At 35.4% G+C, this 20,411-nt stretch overlaps 1 protein-coding gene across 1 annotated transcript; it reads left to right on the forward strand.

The window, feature by feature from the left end:
* Positions 1-1,916: 1,916 nt before the first annotated feature.
* LOC136029989 (protein tipE-like) lies at positions 1,917-20,254 on the forward strand. The gene is made up of 2 exons (XM_065708575.1): positions 1,917-2,032; positions 18,235-20,254. The coding sequence occupies exon 2, from the start codon at positions 18,393-18,395 to the stop codon at positions 19,413-19,415; it is 1,023 nt and encodes a 340-aa protein (XP_065564647.1). The 5' UTR covers positions 1,917-2,032; positions 18,235-18,392; the 3' UTR covers positions 19,416-20,254.
* The last annotated feature ends 157 nt before the right edge of the window (positions 20,255-20,411 follow it).

The raw sequence follows: 20,411 nt of genomic DNA on the forward strand, positions 1-20,411 counted from the left end.
AACCTGTCTGACCGTATTTCAATCAGTATGCTGTGCGAAAAAGGTGATTCTATGCCGCTTTCTGGGGCTATAATGAGAGAAAGATTCAGATCGATAGAACATGTTCTGCAGGTGATGGATGATATATAGCCGAAAATCGTTCTTTTTATTCAGTCGTCGATTGCAAAGCAAAAAGCAGGTCATCCCGGGAAAAGGTGGGAGGAGGCTGTGAGGAACGATTTAAGAGAAACTAAAAATTATTGGGAGTGTGTAAAGAGGAAAACTTTTAATAGGCTGGGATGGAGTTGGATCGTGCGTAGCTGTGGCGGTCTGGTGCTGCAGTGAGTTCTTAGTAGTAGTAGTAGTATTAGTTTATCCTTTTATTAAAAAAAGCTTAGATTTGTAGGTTTTATTAAAAAAAACTGTTTTTTTTACTGTTTTAAAAAGTAGAGTTAAGAGAAAGAGTCAAACTTTAGCGTAAAGAGCAGGGCGTTGATGAGGGAGCAGCCCCTTTATATACGAAGTAATTTCTGTTTGTTTTAAGTTTTAATGTCGCTCCTTACTTTCCGTTGAAAAAACTTGTTTTTTTATCTAATCTGTATACGGGATCTGCGTCTTTGAACATTGGATTTAAGCTATCAAACCCACTGTACTAGATGTACTAATGTAAATATACTAAAAATAAGGATAAATCTTTAAAAAGTGACAAAAGCTTTTTTGTGATCTGGCATCAAATTTTTTTTTCATTTGACTAATTCCAATTATAGATTGTTTGATTAATTACGCTAGTTGATTAATTGACTAATTAAAATGTTTTACAATTTGACCACTTCTATTCTAAAATACGTTTGAAGCAAGCTCTACGTTCAGCATATGGTAAAACATCCCGAAAATGCACGCTATATTTCCAACCAGACAATGGTGGATTCAAATTAAAATCATAAATGAACCTCTTTATTTATCTACTTTTACATTTCATTGGTTCGGTCAAATTTTCTTAGCCGCAATAAAAACACCATTTACAATAGTTCAATGCCCTTTTTAATCATTTTATCATCATATAACTATTGCTAGGATACCAAAAAATCTAAATGGCTTGGAATATATATATATATATATATATATATATATATATATATATATATATATATATATATATATATATATATATATATATATATATATATATATATATATATATATATATATTTATATATATATATATATATATATATATATATATATATATATATATATATATATATATATATATATATATATATATATATATATATATATATATATATATATATATGTATATATATGTGTGTGTATGTGTATGTGTATGTATATATATATATATATATATATATATATATATATATATATATATATATATATATATATATATATATATATATATATATATATATATATATGTATACCTGGAATTTAAAAAAAAATCAGTATAGAAATAGTAAAAAACACATAGCTCGCAAAAGAAAAATAAATGTTTTCAATTAAGGCCGATTAAAAAAAAACAACAACAACAACTACATAACACAAAAAACAAGTTGACAAAAACTTGAAAAGCGAGTTGAAGATCGAAATATTTTTCAAAAAAAAATACATAAACCAGCAAACTAAGGAACATAGGGGGGTTGAAAGGGGTAAAAAAGGTGTAGAGTTGAGAAAAACATTAAAATTGGATACAGAAGATGTTGTAAAGTTTTTTTTTTATTCCTTTGCGTTTTGACCAAATCGATTAATGTGTATGTCATTCTTATTTTGGACTGAAGTTGTTTTATTAATAAGTAACAATGTTTGGTTTCTTGTGCGCTAGAGATGCCTAGCAACTACTATTGTCTTCTTCTAAGTTCTGTGTTTTTAATGAGACTATCGTGATGCCAGTGTCAGTCTATTTGAGGATCGGACGACAATTTTCTTAATGAAAACTTCCCTGGCTTGTAGTCTTTAGTATACCAAAGACTGCTCACTGCCTATGAGTCCTTCGGGTTTGCTGAAGTCTGTGTACATGTTACATAAATAGAATGTAAGTACGCTTGTTTATTTCAAGGCTGTGGAGTCAGTCCACTTTACCACCGGCTCCAATTCTGACACTGACTCCTGGAACTTTAAACATAATTACTCCAATTCGGACTCCTAGCTTTTTCTTTTTAGAAATAAGAACTTCAACTCCGAACTCTTCTGCTAATTTACTGCAAAAATTAATGAAAGAAATTGATATTAATTAGAGGAATGCAAAAAATTAATATTGAAGGCTAATTGTAGTCAATACTTAGCCTGCAATAGTATTTTGGTTTATTACTGTCCCTTTGAGGATAAATACATGTTCGAATAGGGATAAAACCTTTTATTAGACAGTGATAATAACATTCACAAAATATTCAGTATATTTGGTGAATGTTATTGTCACTATCAAATAAAAGGAATTATCTTTATTCGAACTTATATTTATCGTCATGGAAAGGCAGTGCGGTCTTCGAAATTACCTATTGCCACCTTTTAGTAGTATTTCAGAATATTTTTTCTTGACTCCACCCTTTGTGTATTTCCATAACTCCGGCTAAAGCTCGGATTTTTTATCCGAGCTTTATTTTTTATAACACCGATTCGCTATATTTTTGTAACAATTATAACACCGATTGCGCTATATTTTTATAACACCGATTCCGACTCCATTCACCACAATTTACAAACAATCTGACTACACGACTTTTACTCCATAGCCTTGGGTTATTTCATATACACTAAAACTAAGGATTTTTTGGATAATCCTCAAGATAATTTTTTAGCTATTTCAAGCACTTTAATTTTCAAAATAAGGAAGTTTATATCTTTATAGTGTTCTTCTAAACATTATAATCTAGAATTTCTACGGATTACTATAAATAACATGTTATTTAGTATCCCTTACTTATCCTTTCAAGTTTAGTTTTTAAACTTTGGTTTTTGAATGTTTTCTCCAGGAGAATTGCCCCCATTTCTAATGAACGCTTATGGAATTTAGTTATTGACTTTGGTTTACATAGATTTATGTAAAAATATGTTATAAGTAATAGAATTTATTTGCAATTATTGCAACTACCAAATATGCTTTGCCTAGGATAGCATCTTTCCCCATTTCTACCGACCTGGGGATTAAATCTTTTTATAAAAGCACCATATTTCTACCTGGAATCCTGTCTATTTGTTCCTATAACCTTAAGTAAAATTCATCTGATTCACCACTTTCTCCGTCAGTCGGTTCTACAGGGGAATATACTACTACAGACCCCTATGCTTCGCTCTTTAGTCATAGAATGATCGATTAATATTATATTATTAATACCTTCCCAATCTAAACAGGACTTCGCAGCTTCTTTATTCATCGTGAGCCCTACTCCCTGTTTATGTTCCCCATACTTCCTGCCTGAGTATAAGAATTTTTTGCCACCTAATTTCATGTTTCTTACCCTGGAATGTGAATTTCTGAAACTCTTGATAAGTCTACTCCGAAGTGTTTGAATCTTCAGTTAAAATGTCGACATGATTGTCATTTTTAACGTCGTAACATTTCCAGTTGCAATTTTCATATTCTTAAATCATTTAAATTATTTTGGCATCAGGAAAATCAATGGCCTCAGAACTAGTGCAGGAAGGGAACCAAAACACATGTTCGGGTCCACAACGAAGTGCTTATACCAGTTTAGGACCGAACAGCAAGATGTCCCTGGGAGCCCAAGTTGATCGGAGGCCTCTTGTGATCCATAGACCCATTTTGGTCTCAACAAAATGTCAGCGCTTGGTGATGCTCTTCTATCAATAAAAGCCGAAATACTCCAGAGACAATCTAAAGCCTATTACCTCCGATTCAATACATTTCAATGCCTACAGATGTTATGCTACTACGGGGAGGTGACACATAGTAGATAAATTAACTAGGAAGGGGTTTTTCAGCCCGAAAACACCCACAAAACAGACTAAGCCCAGAAGAATTGTCTATTAATCAGAATCCTGTGTGAGTGTTGCGCATTGTTTACTAGGCTGTAATTTTCTCGAGGGGCGCCACCCCTTAAGTGGGTATAGAATTGACCGCATGGTCCCCTGTCTTGTGGGTACCCCGACAGGTTCGAGGCATCCCTTTGCAAAGCCAAATGTCCATAGATCTGTATCTTACGTCCTGATGCAGTTGTCCTCCTATAAAGGATCTTCCCATAATGGTGTTCGGTGTTAACATGGAATTTCACCCATTCAGGATTCAACAAATTTGCTAAAAATGATTCATGTCGGCTTATGATAAGACTTGTTGCTAAAAAACGGCTATCACAAGACAAAATGGGCCGAACTCGCACTTTAGCGTCAATAAAACAAAAGAAAAACAGAAAACAAACAACAACGAAATAATTATAAAAGGGTCATGTCAAATAAGTGAAAATGTCAAAAACAATTAAAACTCAAAAAGTAAAAGGTCAATGCTGAATCAGTAAAATGTCAAAACAAAGAAAAACTTGTAAAATTAAAAAGGGAATAAAATAATTAAACAAAAACAATTTAGTTATTCGAACAAATAGAAAGCTCGAATATTGCAAAAAGAACAGTAAAAATATAAGGTGAAAAGGGAGATCAGGGTGGAGCGGTGAGGAGATTCACTGGCTGAATATGTCAACTATGTAAGGGATGAAAGTTTTTCTATATCTTTCAGTGGAAACTTTTATTGTGGCGAAGAGGGGAATTTTTGATTAAGCAGAACACGCGAGGCGGGGTCGAAGAATTGAATATTGACTAGGGAAAAAGGTAGTTGTCCGAGGGTTGTGAAGGGTATTGATGGCGAAACGCAAGGAAATTTCGCTCTCCTTTTCTTAAGGGTAACTAGGTTGCCTCTTCGAAGAAGGGAAATGTAAGGTACTTCCCTCATTAAAGATACTTCTTAGGCAGATTTTTTCGACAGCCTCTATTCTGTCTGACAATTCAATGGAGAAGCAGGATGTCAAAAAGGACAGGCGTACTCGATGATTGGGCGTGCAAATGAGGGGAAACTCCTCAAACAATACAATTTAGGACATTCAAATTTTTTAAGGAGTTTAAGGAGGAGAAATGTGACATTTGCACATTTTAGAATTTCATTAATATGGCAATCCCATCTTAAGTCTCATGAGATGGTAACACCCAGTAATTTCACAGCGGTGAAAGACATTTCAGGGGGATTGGGCAGGAGAAAGAAGGGGGAATTTTAAGGAAATTAATAGTTAAAACAGTTGACTTTAAAGGGTTGACTCTAATATCATTCGTAACAGCTTTGTCTGATATCGATTCCAAAATGTCCATTGGGCTACTTTTTAAATTTTTGAAACATGGTTCTAAGACAGTTAGATCATCAACAAATTCTATCTATCCGGGGAATCGACAGCAAGGTTGTATATCATTGCAAGAAATAAATTTGGGCCGAAGAGGGTTCCCTGGCGGGCCATTAGAGACCAGAATATACGTTCCGGCATTTGATGACTTGCGTTCCATTAAAAACGAAAGCCGCAATTATTCCAATTAAATAGGGGTTAACAAGAAAGTCATTGGATAGTTTTTCTACCAAGGTATTGTGGTTAATTAAATCAAAAGCCTTTTGCAAGTCCACTGCAATAGCATTGAGTTAATAATTCTAATTAGCTTTTTCAATTTCCTAGTAATGTACGGTTTGGAAGTAAAAGACTTGAACATTAACGTCATTTTTACCCTTGAGAGCTAGCCAGTTTTCATTAGTAATCCAAGATCCAAATTCAAAGAGATTATCATTGAAAATTGGGCGATGAGAGACTTTAGTAACAGAAAAAGTATGATTAAAGTTGGAGAGAGACTTCATTAATAAACAAAAATGGTAGCTTCCCCCTGACGGGGGCAAAGGAACAGGTGGGCTGTAAAAAGCGTGCATATTCTTGCAAATCAAACCAGGGGTAGAATTTTCTTCGGTTGTTGATATTTTTACCATCTGTTTTAAATTGAGGGAACTGCAAAGGGAGTTTAACTTTAGATCATTAGTATCACCTACTTGGAAAATACCGACGTTCGGGAATTTGAAAACCCAAATTACTTGATTTGTCTTATCTCGTCCTCCAACCCAAGACTCACCAACCGCCCACAAGGAGATGCTTCTTTAACCAGCTTTTGAATCACGGCACGCTTCCGCTGAAAAATATTTCGCTGTTCATATTATTGACTTAGGAATAAAGTGAATATACTACTCGATGCCTTTTTACGCTCTTTCCAAATATACCAATCGCTTTTTCCATAAATGAATTTTACCCCCACCCCTGTATATACCAATTCAGGGTATATTTTTGCACATTAGGGGGAGGGTGTAAAGTTAATTTCTGATGCAAATGAGAGGTAAGATAAAACTTTACCCCACCCCCTTAAGAACAAGTATATACCCTGAATTGGCATATATAGGGTTAGGGGTAAAATTCATTTGCGACAAAAGTGATTATTATATTTGGAAAGAGCATAAAAGGCATCGATTGGTTTGTTCACTTTATTCGTAAGTCAATAGCATGAACAGTTTCCGCTTTCCGAATTGAGTCTGGAAGATAAGATAAGATTTATTACACATATACAATATTACATTTTACTATTTCCCCAAAGGCTCTTTGGCCTGTAAAAAAGGGGAAAATGAACGAGCCATTTACTCAGAGAGAGAGAGAGAAAAAATAATCACTTACTCACAGAGAGAAGAGCAAAAAGGAGAAGAAAGGAAATAATAAATAAAATAAAAAAAAACTATAGAAAACAAAACTAAATACACTAATAGATTGAATAGACTAAATTAATTATGTAGATCTGTAGATAAAATAGACTCTAATGAAATAATAAGGAAATTTATATGCATACATACACGCATATACACAAAATAGATAAAATAATTCCTAAGAAGCCAATGAATTTTTAATAATTTTTTTGAACAAACCGAATGAGTGGCACCTTCGAGCTGATTCGGGCAACTTATTCCATACAGTATAACTCGCAATTAAAGGGTTAAAGTCTGACCCTACACAAGGAGTAAAAGGAACTTGAATATGATTTTCGGTATTGCGAAGCTTATAATTATTCTGATCAGAGGTGAAAGATGGCTGAACACTTCGGGGACGGGGGAGGTCACCATGAAGCTGAGAAAAAAGTAAAACATGCACACGAAAGAATATACAGTGACTCGAGATCAAGTAATGGGATAACTCTTGAACGGTTAGTTTCCAGTGGTTTTAACAGTGAAGGAAAGGTTGACATCCATACTATTGGATAGTAGGAAACGTAAGATCGGATCAAGGAGTGAAAAAGGATTTCCAAAATTGATCCAGGGAAAATATGTTTGAGTTTCCTTAAAATACCGAGACTCCAGCATATCTTCATTTTAATCAAATCAATGTGACGCTTAAAAGACAAGTTTTCATCAACAAGAATGCCCAAAAAACGAACATATCGATCTTTAGATCTGTGAATTATCCCATTTGGTTGATAAATTTCTGATAACTTGGGATAGATCTGAGAAACATGCGAAAATATCAAAAAATTGGATTTTGAATAATTTAGGGCAAGGAAATTAGCATCAAGCCATGAAACTACTCTCTCAAACAAGTATTCCAAGTTTAATCGAAGCTCGGATTCACAATTCCCCGAAGTGCCGAGTGTGCTATCATCAGCAAAAGAAACAAGGACATCAGAAGATGGCGAATTATAGCTGACACTATGGGCAAGGGAAGGTTTAGGATGACACAGCCACAGCAATGAATAGGTTTCTGCTTTTTTACTGCGTAAAAAAGATCATTTATATAAATCAAAAATAGTACTGGCCCTAAAACTGGTCCCTGAGGGACGCCAAAATTCACTTGTGATTGACAGAAATTAAATTGTGGATTGACAGAAATTAACCTATTATTCAAATAAGATTGAAACCAAGAAAATACATTACCCCTAATGCCAAAATGAGAGGTATCCCAAACCACCGTACCCGTGTACCTTGCCACATGGCTAGAACGAACCGTACTTTTTGGCTCACTTACCAGGTCTCAAGCATTTCTCGTAGCAAATCCGTGATAAAATGAGTTAAACCGAAAAAAAAAATTTTAAAAAAGAATCATGCACGAAACCATTCAAAGTCTGAAACACAAAAATACCAATCTGACAACTTCCAATCTGACCCAAATTCAAACTCCAAGTTTCCTAAAAATCGAATCTGTACTTAAAAAGGCCTGCATCATACTTACCAAATAACCTCAATACTTTATTTTGCTGAATCTGTACTCGTTTAAAATTGCATATAAAATTTCAAGTCGAAATCATGTATCCATAATTTATATACAGTGCATTCAAAGAATGATATAAAAGAACTAAAATACGAAAAGGTAAAAAATGATGAAAACCTCTTAAATTCCCAAAGGCCACGCGCCGCCTTAAACGCAACCACATCAGTGTGTCTTCTCCAGCTGAGGTTCTGATCGAGAATAAACCCTAAGTACCGCACTTTCTAAACCCGCTTTAGTAAAGAACCATTCATTGCTATTTCACCGGGAAGATTTGGAGATATAAAAGTCCAATTAAACAGAAAATAGTTACTCTTTGCAGCATTAATGCTAAGTAAGCTAGAACAATCTTTTTCCTTTTCTGAATCAAACAGTTCGTGGTAACGAATTGTAGCAAAGAGCGACCCGGCTCAATAGTAACCGAAACTCTAAAAAACGGAATTTTGGTACCAATAGTTCCGTCTAAAGAATCGCATTTTAATGCTGATTTTAAATATACAAGTTTCATCAAGTTTAGTCTTACCCATCAAAAGTTACGAGCCTAAGAAAATTTGCCTTATTTTAGAAAATAGGAGGAAACACCCCCTAAAAGTCGTAGAATCTTAGCGAAAATCACACCATCAGATTCAGCGTATCAGAAAACCCTATTGTAGAAGTTTCGAGCTCCTATCTACAAAGATGTGGAATTTTGTATTTTTTCCCAGAAGACAGATGGGAAAAAATACACACGGATGCATATTTATTTGATGCGTCTACAAAATTGTAGACTTATTCCGAAAATCGTCCAAGGGATGAATCAAAATTAGAGATTTACCTCCCTCAACTATTCTGAACCTCCTTCTTAATTAACCCAAAGGCATCCTCTTCCCCCTTGGAGAGCAAGAAAGCATCCAAGATGTATTTAAAAGAAAAATTAGAAATATGTCAACTAGATCCTGATAAAAACCATTCTCTTTTACCACTCGCATCTTTTTTCCCTGGAAAATTCGTTGTGGTTGTCCATGCCCTTGTGAAGGTATCACCGCTTATGCCGGTAGGCCCATGGATGTGATATTTTAAATAATAGAGGAAAATATATCTGCCAAAACACAGAAGCTATTACACCGCAGCGTCAATATTACAGGTTCTTTTCCAAAAATACTCCCAGGAAGTAAAGAAAATCAGAAGTTGATTTTTTCCTATTCTTCTAAATATTCTTCGATATTTGCCTGAAGAAACAGTGTCGGGGAAGGAAGAGGTTGCTTCTCACATATTTGGTTCCCTTCTCGCGTAAATTTTGAAAAATACCTCGGTCGGGTTATTTTATTGAAAGGGCATTTTATAATATTTTCCTTGATAAAAAATGCTCCCCCCCCCTGAATTTGGTAATATCCATTATGTGGAAGAGGGAATAATGTTGACACTAAAATTTAAGATAGCCTTGGATAGAATAATTCTCGGCAATAAACTGTAAGTAAAAAACAATTCCTATAAATAAAGCGCAAACTCTAAAAACTTTATCTTTGAATAAAACATATGCAGCAAAAAATTCGGCATTTTTGCTGATATACAAAGTGCATTCTTTTTAATGTTGCTTATTAAAATCTATTAGCGAATTAACATTTGCAAAACTTTGAAAATTGAAATTGAACTTCAAAGGGGAAATGGTCTTCACAGAAACTATGTATTTGAATTGAGTATGAACTCTAATACCTGTACTGAACTCTAATACCTAATACTTGTACAATACCCTAAAACATAATACCTAATACTCTAATACCTGTATTGAATTGAGTATTGAACTCTAATACCTGTATCGACAAGACATGAAATTTCTTACTTTTTCAGAGAGGGATGGTCATACAAGTGATCATTCAAAGTTTGTAGTGCTAAATTATCAAAAGAAGGCGAATATTTAAAGAGCTAGCATTTATTAAAAAAGATTTATTAAAACGATTTTTTGATTGAATTTATGAGTAATGTTGAAATTTAAAACGAGCAACATTTGTTGTTTCGCTGTTTATGTAGCATAGCGAAAACTAGCACTTCACTGAAAGTGCAGTACGCTTGAAAAAAGTGTGGGTGGTACCTTTAGAAATTAAACACAAGAGGTGGCGCATGCTATTGGTGGCAGAAGTCTGCGATGCGTGACAGAAGTATACAAAGTATGGCAAAAGTCGTGCTACGCATAAGGAAGTTCTACCTTGCTTGTCAAGGTAGAACTTCCTAATGCGTACCTTGCTACCTTGCTTGTCTACAAACTCTGTAGTCTACATGGCGTTTTGCTATGTACAATAGGCTGTAGAAATCGGGCACACACCAGAAAAAAAAATATCTCAGAATAAAAAAATCCTTGGGTAGCCAATGAAAAATATAATACTAATATATAATGTTCATGTAATAAATACCGTAGCAATAGTCTTTTACCGATTATGAAATTAATAACTTTAACATAAAATTAAACTCAAACAAACTTGGTTTTCAATAACCTGCTAGTTTGTCAGAATTCCTCAAAGCAATGTGAAACCAAAGCTAATGGAAGAGACCAAACTTAATGTAATTTGCTTTAACATCAGAAGCATACGGGATACTTTGGGTAATTTTAAAGATTTAATTTTAACAAATGGTTACTGCCCTTTCGACGTAATTGGAATAACGGAGATGTGGCTTTCAGAAAATGATGATACTAATGAATTTTCCCTCACTGGCTTTCAAGCTATTCATATTGAAAGAAAATTAACCAAGTCCTCTTTCGGCATTTCTCTTTACATCCGGTCAAGTCTGAAATTCACCAGACTATTAGACTGTGAATTCTTGTTCTCGCAACCTATAAATAATAGATGCATTTATTCAGTAATCGTCGACATAAGTGTAGACGAGAATTCTTCTATTTTTTCGTTATTTTATAAACAACCCTCATTTCCGACACCTTTCTTTTGTAATCTGTTTGATGATTTTTCTAGTTTTATTAATTTACCACAAAAGAAGGCAATAGTTTTTGGGGACTTCAATTGTAATTTATTAAATGTCAGCAATAATAATGATTGTGATACCTTCTTTGAAACATTTACCTCAAGTGGTCTTCTTCCCACAATCCTTTTTCCTATTAGAGTTGATCCTATGAGGTCTACCGCTACTTTAATTGACAACATTTTTGTATCCACTTCCCTGGGAAACCACCTGTCCTCCAAAATAATATTTTCTGACCTGTCAGATCACTTCTCAATCTATCTTTCCTTACCCTCCCTATCAGCAACTCAACCCCTTAGAACTAATACCCCTACGTATAATAGAATATATAATACTGTGAATATGAACCGGTTCACGGATTGTTTGAAATCCTTCGACTGGTCCAAGATTGTGTATTGTCAGGATGTTAATTCAGCCACAAATAGTTATACACAGGGATTGAGTGATCTTATCAGTTCAGCCTTTCCAGTTCGTAAATCAAACCTAAAAACTACCCATATACGCCCCTGGATGTCCAATAGCCTGATAATCTCTTCATATCGACCTATATAAGTTAGCTTGCAAAACCGGTAGCGTCATTGACCTGACTAATTATAAATAATACAAAAATGTATATGCCAAACTCATCCGGGAAGCAAAGAAAAATTATTATTATTATTCAAAAATCTCTCACTACAAAGGGAACTTGCAAAAAATTTGGTCTACAATAAATGAAATTCTTTAAAAATAAGGAATTCAAGATCTGTACCTATTAACCTTAGGGACATCAGTGGCAGATTAATTGACCCAATCTCAGTACCGGATGCTTTTTATAATTATTTCACTAATATTCCAAATGCTAACTCCTGCTCCTGCTCCTTCTCCCAGTCAGTACACCCTAGCAAGAATCCCAGCTCCATGTTTTTCCCTCCAACTTATCGCAAAGAGGTGCTTCAAGTTATCGAATTTCTCTCTAATAGTAGTACACCTGACTTCTTTGGCATAAGTAATAAGCTTCTTAGGACCGTATCTTCCTATATTTGTGAACCCATTGTGCACATAGCAAACCTGTCTATGACCAATGGAGTCTTCCCAGAAATATTTAAATCAGCAATTGTTATCCCGATTCATAAAAGAAGCGATCCGTCTGAGATAAGCAATTATCGTCCAATCTCACTTCTCCCAGTTATATCTAAAGTGCTCGAGAGAATTATATTCCGACGTCTTTCTCCCTTTGTATTTGGGAATAATTCATCAGATTCGTTGAGTTCTCTTCATCAATATGGCTTCCGTGCCAAATTTTCAACTGCTCATGCACAAATAGACGCCACACAGTTTATACGTTCCCAACTTGGCCTTAAAAATACTGTATTGGGCTTATTTCTGGACTTTTCTAAGGCCTTTGACATGGTTGATCACAGTATTTTATTAAGTAAACTCAATAACCTAGGGATTCGTGGAGTTTTTTTTCTCATGGTTCGGCTCTTATCTCTCTGGTAGAGTACAGAGTGTGAGTCTGGGCGGGGTGACTTCACATCCCCTACCTGTCCGGAGGGGCGTCCCACAGGGCTCTGTTCTTGGTCCAATACTTTTTCTCCTTTATATTAATGATTTGGTTACGGACCTGGGTCCATCAGTGCACCCAGTACTTTTTGCTGACAATAGCAACTTTTTCATCACCGGTCCTAATTTACCATCCGTCGTCACCTCTACTCAAACCCTTCTGAATAGAGTACAGGAGTGGTGTCTCGTTAACTGCATGACCATTAACAGCAAGAAAAGTCAGGTGGTATTATTTCGAACCCCTTACAAAAAAACGAAGCTCAGCCAGCACTTGGCCTAAAATATTCTACCAATCTCCTCCCGCAGGTCGAAGTTGCCAAGTTTCTTGATGTCCACATAGACTCCTGCCTATCATTTGCAACACATGTGTCCTATATCAGAGCCATAATTTTGCGACAGGTAAGTATGATTAATCGTGTGAATTATTTTCTTCCTCCCGATATCCTTGTCACCCTTTATTATTCTTTTATTTACCCATATATCTCATGCTGCGGATCTGTTTGGGGCAGTACATACCCTTCAGTTACCAAAAAATTAAAATCTGCTCAAAACCGTTCCGTCAAAGCAGTTTTTCGGTTGCCACGACTATATCCCACCAAGGACTTGTACTCCGATTTTGGTATTATCCCTTTTGAACAAATCATCAAAAAATTAAATCCATCCCATGCATACTCCGCTTACCATAAAAATCTTCCTCTCCACTTATTATCTTATTTTAATAGTAATAATTCTGAAGGCCACTGTCTCCGTTCATCCAACCGTTCCTTCATTGTCCCCAAGTGTATCTCTAGTTCCGCCCAGCGATCCCCAATTTATATATTTATACTTCAATGGAATTTAATACCCTCCAGTGTCGAGCTATCCACAAGTTTTTGGACGCTATATAACAATGTACTAAAATTTTGATATTATATTTCTCTAAATGTTTATTCAATTTGCTTTAATTACCCATGTTTTCTCTTTTCTTTTTTTCTCTCTCTTCTTCATTTTCAATTTTTGTTGTTGTTTTGGTCCTTAACAAGTTCGCTTCTAGGATCTTTATTATTATTGGTGTTATGTGTTGTTCTTTTTTGAATAATAATAATAAATAATCACATGTCGGTCTAACAGAGTTAATTTTTCCAATAAATCTTGCATAAACTGCGATACGACAATTTCAAGATAAATAAAAATGAAATGCTAACCTAAATTTTTAAAAGTAGGTTTTCCCCTCCCCCTTGCCCCTTCTGTTTCAAGTTTATAAGCATAACCTGAACACATTTAATAGCTGCAGTGGCAAATAACAGTTGGTAAAAGATTTACCAACTTTACCTATCCAATTTTACCAATTTACCAGAGGATAAAATTGAGACAGTATGTGTATCAATTAACAGTTAATTTTCCGACAAAATCAGTAAAGTAGCATAAAATTTCTTATAAAAGCTCTTAAGATGTGCTGTGGGCAATAATAAAGCTTTTTTGGATAACCTACACGTGCAATAAAGTAAATTTAATTATTTACGGTCGGAAATGTGTTTTTATGAATAGTTTTTTTTCCACTAAGTTTTTTGAAAAAAAAAACATTTAAGAGAATGCTACGCCAGCTATGAAGAAGCTGTTAAGTAGCATTGACTGATAATAATTTCTGGAGAGCTCTGAAAATGAGGTTTAGACATATCTGACTCTGATCAGATACTCTCTGAGAAATTTGAGCTCTGACAAATTACTCGTGGTGCCTTTTGAAATTGTGGTCACGCTAAATCTAACCCTTTAGACTCAAGCTTTAATAAATTAAATAAAAACACAATTTTTTTTAACTGCAAATAAGGAGCGATTTTAAAATTTAAAACGAATAGAAATTATTCCATATATGAGAAGGGTTGTCCCCTCCTCAACATCCCGCTCTTTACACTAAAATTTTTTATTGTTTTAAAAAGTAGAACTGGGACAAAGAGTCAAACTTTAGCGTAAAGAGCTAGGTATCCAACCAGGCAAAATCCATATCTCTTGCTATTTTACTCTCAATTTGGAAAAGATCGTCACAGGATACATAACTTTTATTGAAACGCCAATCAATGTACATGGCAATCCTGACGAATGTGACCTGGCCAAGGCTGATAAACTAAAAACATTTCGTTAGTTCAAAATTAGTTCAAAAGCTTAGCAAGTAAGCCTTCAGTGAAGGCATGACACTCCAAAGGCTATGAATAACGTAAATTGCTTATTGTTTAAATACACCTTTCATAATATAAAAACAGGCTTGTGCAAAATCCAAGAGACATCTAAGGCCCAGCACACACGGGGCAACCGTTTCTAGATAACGGTTGGAAAATAGTCTCATCTGCAACTGGTTAGCGACCAGTTTACAACTATAATGAAACCTGTTTCCGTCCACGGACGCGAGTGGTTGTGAATAAGTTGTGTTTATCTAATTTAGCAGTGCAGTGTGGTTTACTATGCTGAGTTTCAACGAGGAAGACTTAATTGATTACTGTGAGTACCGTAGGTTTTATAAGGTCCAGAGGGAGTATTGAGTCTATCCCTACTTGGAAAAGAATGCAAAGTTTGGTCTATTCTCAGTAGCAAAAGAACTGTCTTAAACAGATAGAAAATTTATTGCATCCTACAGAATGTCGCATTTTTCAGTTTTTACAGAAAGTCCATAGTTGTACAGCTCTTCATGCTTCTCCTACGAATTTCACGTTTAATTCCTGGTCTAATATATTGAGAATTGGACAATATCAACGCGGTAGCTTCTAAAAATGTGTGGGACAATACTTTGCAACGCAACTGTGACCACGGCTGGAGGCTTATACGGTTTTAGACTGTTTGGAAACCAATCTCAACTGGATTGCCTCTTGGGTGGGCCCCCACTCCACTTCAAGGCCCTGCTCACAAAACAGTTGCGTGCCCAATCGGCTAGCAATCCTAGTCTCAAAACAGTTGCCCCGTGGGCGCTGAGCCTAAGAGTATTGAGTGGAATTTTCTAAAACAGGCTAAATCGAGGAAGGAACTAGATTGAATAATGCTATATGTTTTAATAACAACTTCACATGAAAGGGGTTGTCTTAGAATCAATCAACTGGAAACTAATGGTTTATGGCTCTTTTATGAGTGAAAAATGATTGAAAGGCAGCACCGTATTATCCAAAGAAACTCGATCAAAGAAATATTAGGATTGGCCACTTCACGCAACCTGGTGGACATCATACAACTTTTCGTGTGCTACACAGTTTAATAACTCTTTGTACAGTTCTTTCGCGCTTGGCACACTTCCAAGCTCCGAGCTCCTTGGCACAATTGGTAAATGTTTCAATTTCCCCGCTTGGAACATTTCTACCACGCTTGGAACACTTGGTAAATGTTTCAAGCTCCCCGCTTGGAACATTTCTACCACGCTTGGCACACTTCCTCCATACAATTCTTGGCAGCCATTGTCCCGTTGTTCTACACTTTGTTTAACCAAGTCTGATTTGGAAATTTTTAGTTTTTATGGAACTTGGTATCTACCAAGTGACATATAGCGATCGCAAATTCTGTCGGTCTGTCCCGGTTTTGCTACTTTAGGCACTTCCAGGTAAGCTAGGATGATGAAATTTGGCAGGCGTATCAGAAACCAGACAGAATTAAATTGGAAATCGTCGTTTCCCCGATTTGACCATCTGGGGGGGGGGAGTGGTGGGACGGTTTAAATCAGAAAATTAGAAAAAAGGAGGTATTTTTAACTTATGAGCGGGTGATCGGATCTGAATGAAATTTGATGTTTGGAAGGATATCATGTCTCAAAGCTCGTATTTTAAATCCCGACCGGATCAGGTGACATTGGGGGGAGTTAGGGTGGGGAAACCTAAAATCTTGGAAAACGCTTAGAGTGGAGGGATCGGGATGAAACTTGGTGGGAAAAATAAGAACAAGTCCTAGATACGTGATTGACATAACCGGAACGGATCCGCTCTCTTTGGGAGAGTTAGGGGGAGGGTTAATTCTGAAGAATTAGAAAAAACGAGGTATTTTTAACTTACGAGTGGGTGATCGGATCTTAATGAATTTTGATATTTAGAAGGACCTCGTGACTCAGAGCTCCTATTTTAAATCCCGACCGGCATTAAGCCTCTAATTTTCCTTTTGAAGCAATCTATTGATTTTTAAAATTTTGCTAGAGCTCATACCATATGAGCTCTTGGCTTTTCCGACTTCGTCACAAGTGCCATATAAGCTCTTAGCTCTTGTTTTATTCGGTTATTTGTGCATTGGGAAAAATATTACTAGCTAAACTCGATTTTTCAAATTTATTTTCACATGACCTGGTCAACTTTACAGCTGTCGGAAAACAGTTGAACTTTCCTTAACCTTTTCAAGAAAGTAAGCGAAGTTTAGAAAATACGAGGAGACTTCTGCAAATTTCAAATAACTACAAATATGTAACCAAGGTTACAGTGGTATATGCAACTTAGTAAAAGATATTCCACAACCCATAGCAAACAGAAACAGTCCGGTGAAAGGAAATTGCACAGAAACAGTCCGGTGAAAGGAAATTGCCAGTTGCAGTTTATTCAGGAATTATTTTGTAACTATTATTTTGATTAGTCTTAATAGTAAAATTTTAAAGTGAGACCAAACCTATTGGTATTCGAAAAACAGCCTAAAATCCCTTAAAGACGGTAAGTTTTCGTTCGAAATGAATCATTGTGTTTTTTAACGCTGTTATCTAGGGCCTGATTCTGCCGTCCCAATTGTTACTAACAATTTTTGGTTCGCTCTTGAAAATAAAACTGCACGCCAATTGTTTACTAATAATTCATGGAAATGTATTAATAAGGTAGGGAGTTTAACAATAAAACTTTCAAATGTGAAGAAATATTTAAAACAACATTTTAAAGCAAGTGTATATGCTATACAAAACTGTAGTGGGAGGGTCGTCTAAAGTAATCCCTTAAATGAGGAAATTGGCCAATTTTATTATCCTTTTTTATTTCGCAGTCAAAATGATGGGAAATTTCTTCCAAGAATTTTTTGTCTGAAACCTTCATTAACAATTGCTAGTAACAACATTCTCATAACTCCTTGTTAACATCTTTTTCAACAAGACTTTGTTAGGACATGGGAGACACACCTATTTTGACTTCTGTACCTTTTAAGTGTCGTTAAGTTTATGTTGTTAAGTACCGTTAAGTTTGACTTTGACTTTTAAGTGTCATAATTTGGATTAAAAGTTTGCACCAGTGTGTGTAGAATCAAACGGCTCGTTTTTATTTTCGAAGAATTGTAAACTAAGAGGTATACTTACCTAATGTGTTTTTTGACTTTTAAGATTTTTAGAAAATAATTAATTTTTGAGTTTCTCTATAAAGTATAAAACCAAAGATATAAATTTTACCTGAGTAAATTTTAAGTTTTACGCATATTTTTTATACAGAACTAAGCCACTATATAAGAAACAGATTTAATTTGCAATCTGGCTAATAAACAATTAGGAAAATAATTTTCATATTTTCAGGGAAAAGAGTGCATATGTCAATGATGCATAAATCTTGGAGCAGTTTCATTTGTAATTTTATCCATGAAGTCCTGAGCCCAACAAGAAAGTTAGCCTGTTTTCTTTAGTCAGCGTAATTTAAACCTGCAAAAATTAACCACGCAACTCCTCTCTACATTATGATGGCAAGAGGCGAGAAGGAAGAGGCCGAGGTTCCCTTGGCCACTCTTCTCGCCCTCTTGCCACCACGCAAAAGACCACCACACTTAGAACAAAAGCTGACCCCAAGAATAATTGCGAACTATTTTGCAACAGGTCTGGCGACATTTTTGCTTTCAGTCAGTATTGTGCTTTTAGCCATATTAACTCCAATATGGGGTGAGCCAGCCGTAACATCCCTACTAGCCAATTTCGTGCCAGAACCAGTCACCTGTGTCACATCACGAGTAGAAACACTGAGCGGCTTTGGAATAAACAACCCATGCATTAAGGCATCATGTCGTCAGGCCTGCACTGTCGAGCTTTACAAGTGTAAACAAATTTATGTTAATGTGTCCTTAAAAAGTTGGCATGATTTCAATAGTAGTCTAGCCCCACTATATAACGTTTTACTATTACCTACTAGTGCAACTACGAAAAATCCTTTCAATTTTGGGGAACTTGTTTTTGAAGTAAGGGGTAAACGAAGTGCCGATCAACAACCTACTGCAATGAAACAAAGAGGACGAGGTCGTCACGAAGAACGACGGAGTTACAAAACTAAACAAGTATCATCAACGACCCAAGTACCCATCAAGATTGAAAAATGGAGTATTACTGAAACAGTTGCGTGGAATTATACAAATTTTCTTCTTCTACCAAACGTTAAAGGTTGCGGATACCCACCAACCGTAAATTGTAGTGTATTTTACTCATTTTCATCATTTGTAGGATCAGCCTATCCGTGTTACGTTTCGCAAAGAGACCCAACTTATGCGGTAACTACTTTTAGTGAAAGAAACGCGTTGTTTAATATTTATGTGTGTCTTGTTACACCGGGATTAACTGCTCTGCTTTCGAGTGCTTATTTAATCGCTAAACATTTTCCAAAGTCATGTTTTTGGCGGAAAGACAGGATCTACGAGGCAATTGGTGTTGTACCTGACGCATTTTGTGAAGAAAAGCAAAATGTTGGTTTGACATCAAATGGTGTGAATAGATAGTGAACTGATATGTCAAAGAAGTCACAGTAAAGCTAATATACAGTCGCGAAATGTTTCTCCAAACACGACTCATATTTCATAGCGGGTAATTAGACAATTTGACGGATCGTCAGAGCAATACGTCAGCAGAATCATATATGTCAGAACCATAGTCTCAGTTGTTTTTTGGTTTTTATCGGAAACATTTGTTATTGTGTCCGCGAGGGCAGGGTCATGAAGTTTGTGTGGTTTTAGATCTGTGCCAAAAATTTTCGACGGAGAGCATAGGACTTTTCACAACTGCATATTACCTTTACTGTGCAAGGAAGTAGATCATATTACCAGTTTTTGACACGTTTTATAACAAAATAAGTAAACATTAAGAATAATCGTATGTATCCTTATGGTTATTTATTATGTTCGGTAGTATGTTGTGACAAAAATTGAATACACCTATATAAAAACCAGAGGCTTTTTTGTAGGAGGGGAGTCAAACTGAAAACAGATCTAAAAAATTGATTCATAAGATAACACACATAATTTGACAGAATTTAAATGAAAAAGCTAAGTTTAGAGCATCGTTAATATACGATATGATTTTCATTTCGAAAAAGGTCCCTCGGATAATTAAGTATTTTAACAACATAGACACTTTTAAGTAAAAACTAACCTATAATTTCCTGCAACTATCAATATGGTCTATACTTACGCGAGGGAGCCTCCCTCCCCACAACCACTCGCTTCCATTCACAATTATCAACCGTTTTATCGGATTTCCTACAACTAAGGCCGTATCCAGTGGGGAGGGGGTTTAAACCCCCAAGCACATCCTCACTTATGTGTATACAGATTGGGCACGAAAAAGGGTCCTTTTCTTTCTAAACAATATATAAACAATCAGTTCATTACGAAAACTTTTGTTTTCCTAAGTTTTCAGTTGCAGAAAACCTTTGTTTTTACATTTTATAGGTTAATTTGTTTTTACTTTTTTGGAAAAAATCGTACTTGGAATAGTTA

Source organism: Artemia franciscana, chromosome 8, assembly GCF_032884065.1.
Source record: "Artemia franciscana chromosome 8, ASM3288406v1, whole genome shotgun sequence".
NCBI lineage: Eukaryota > Metazoa > Arthropoda > Branchiopoda > Anostraca > Artemiidae > Artemia > Artemia franciscana.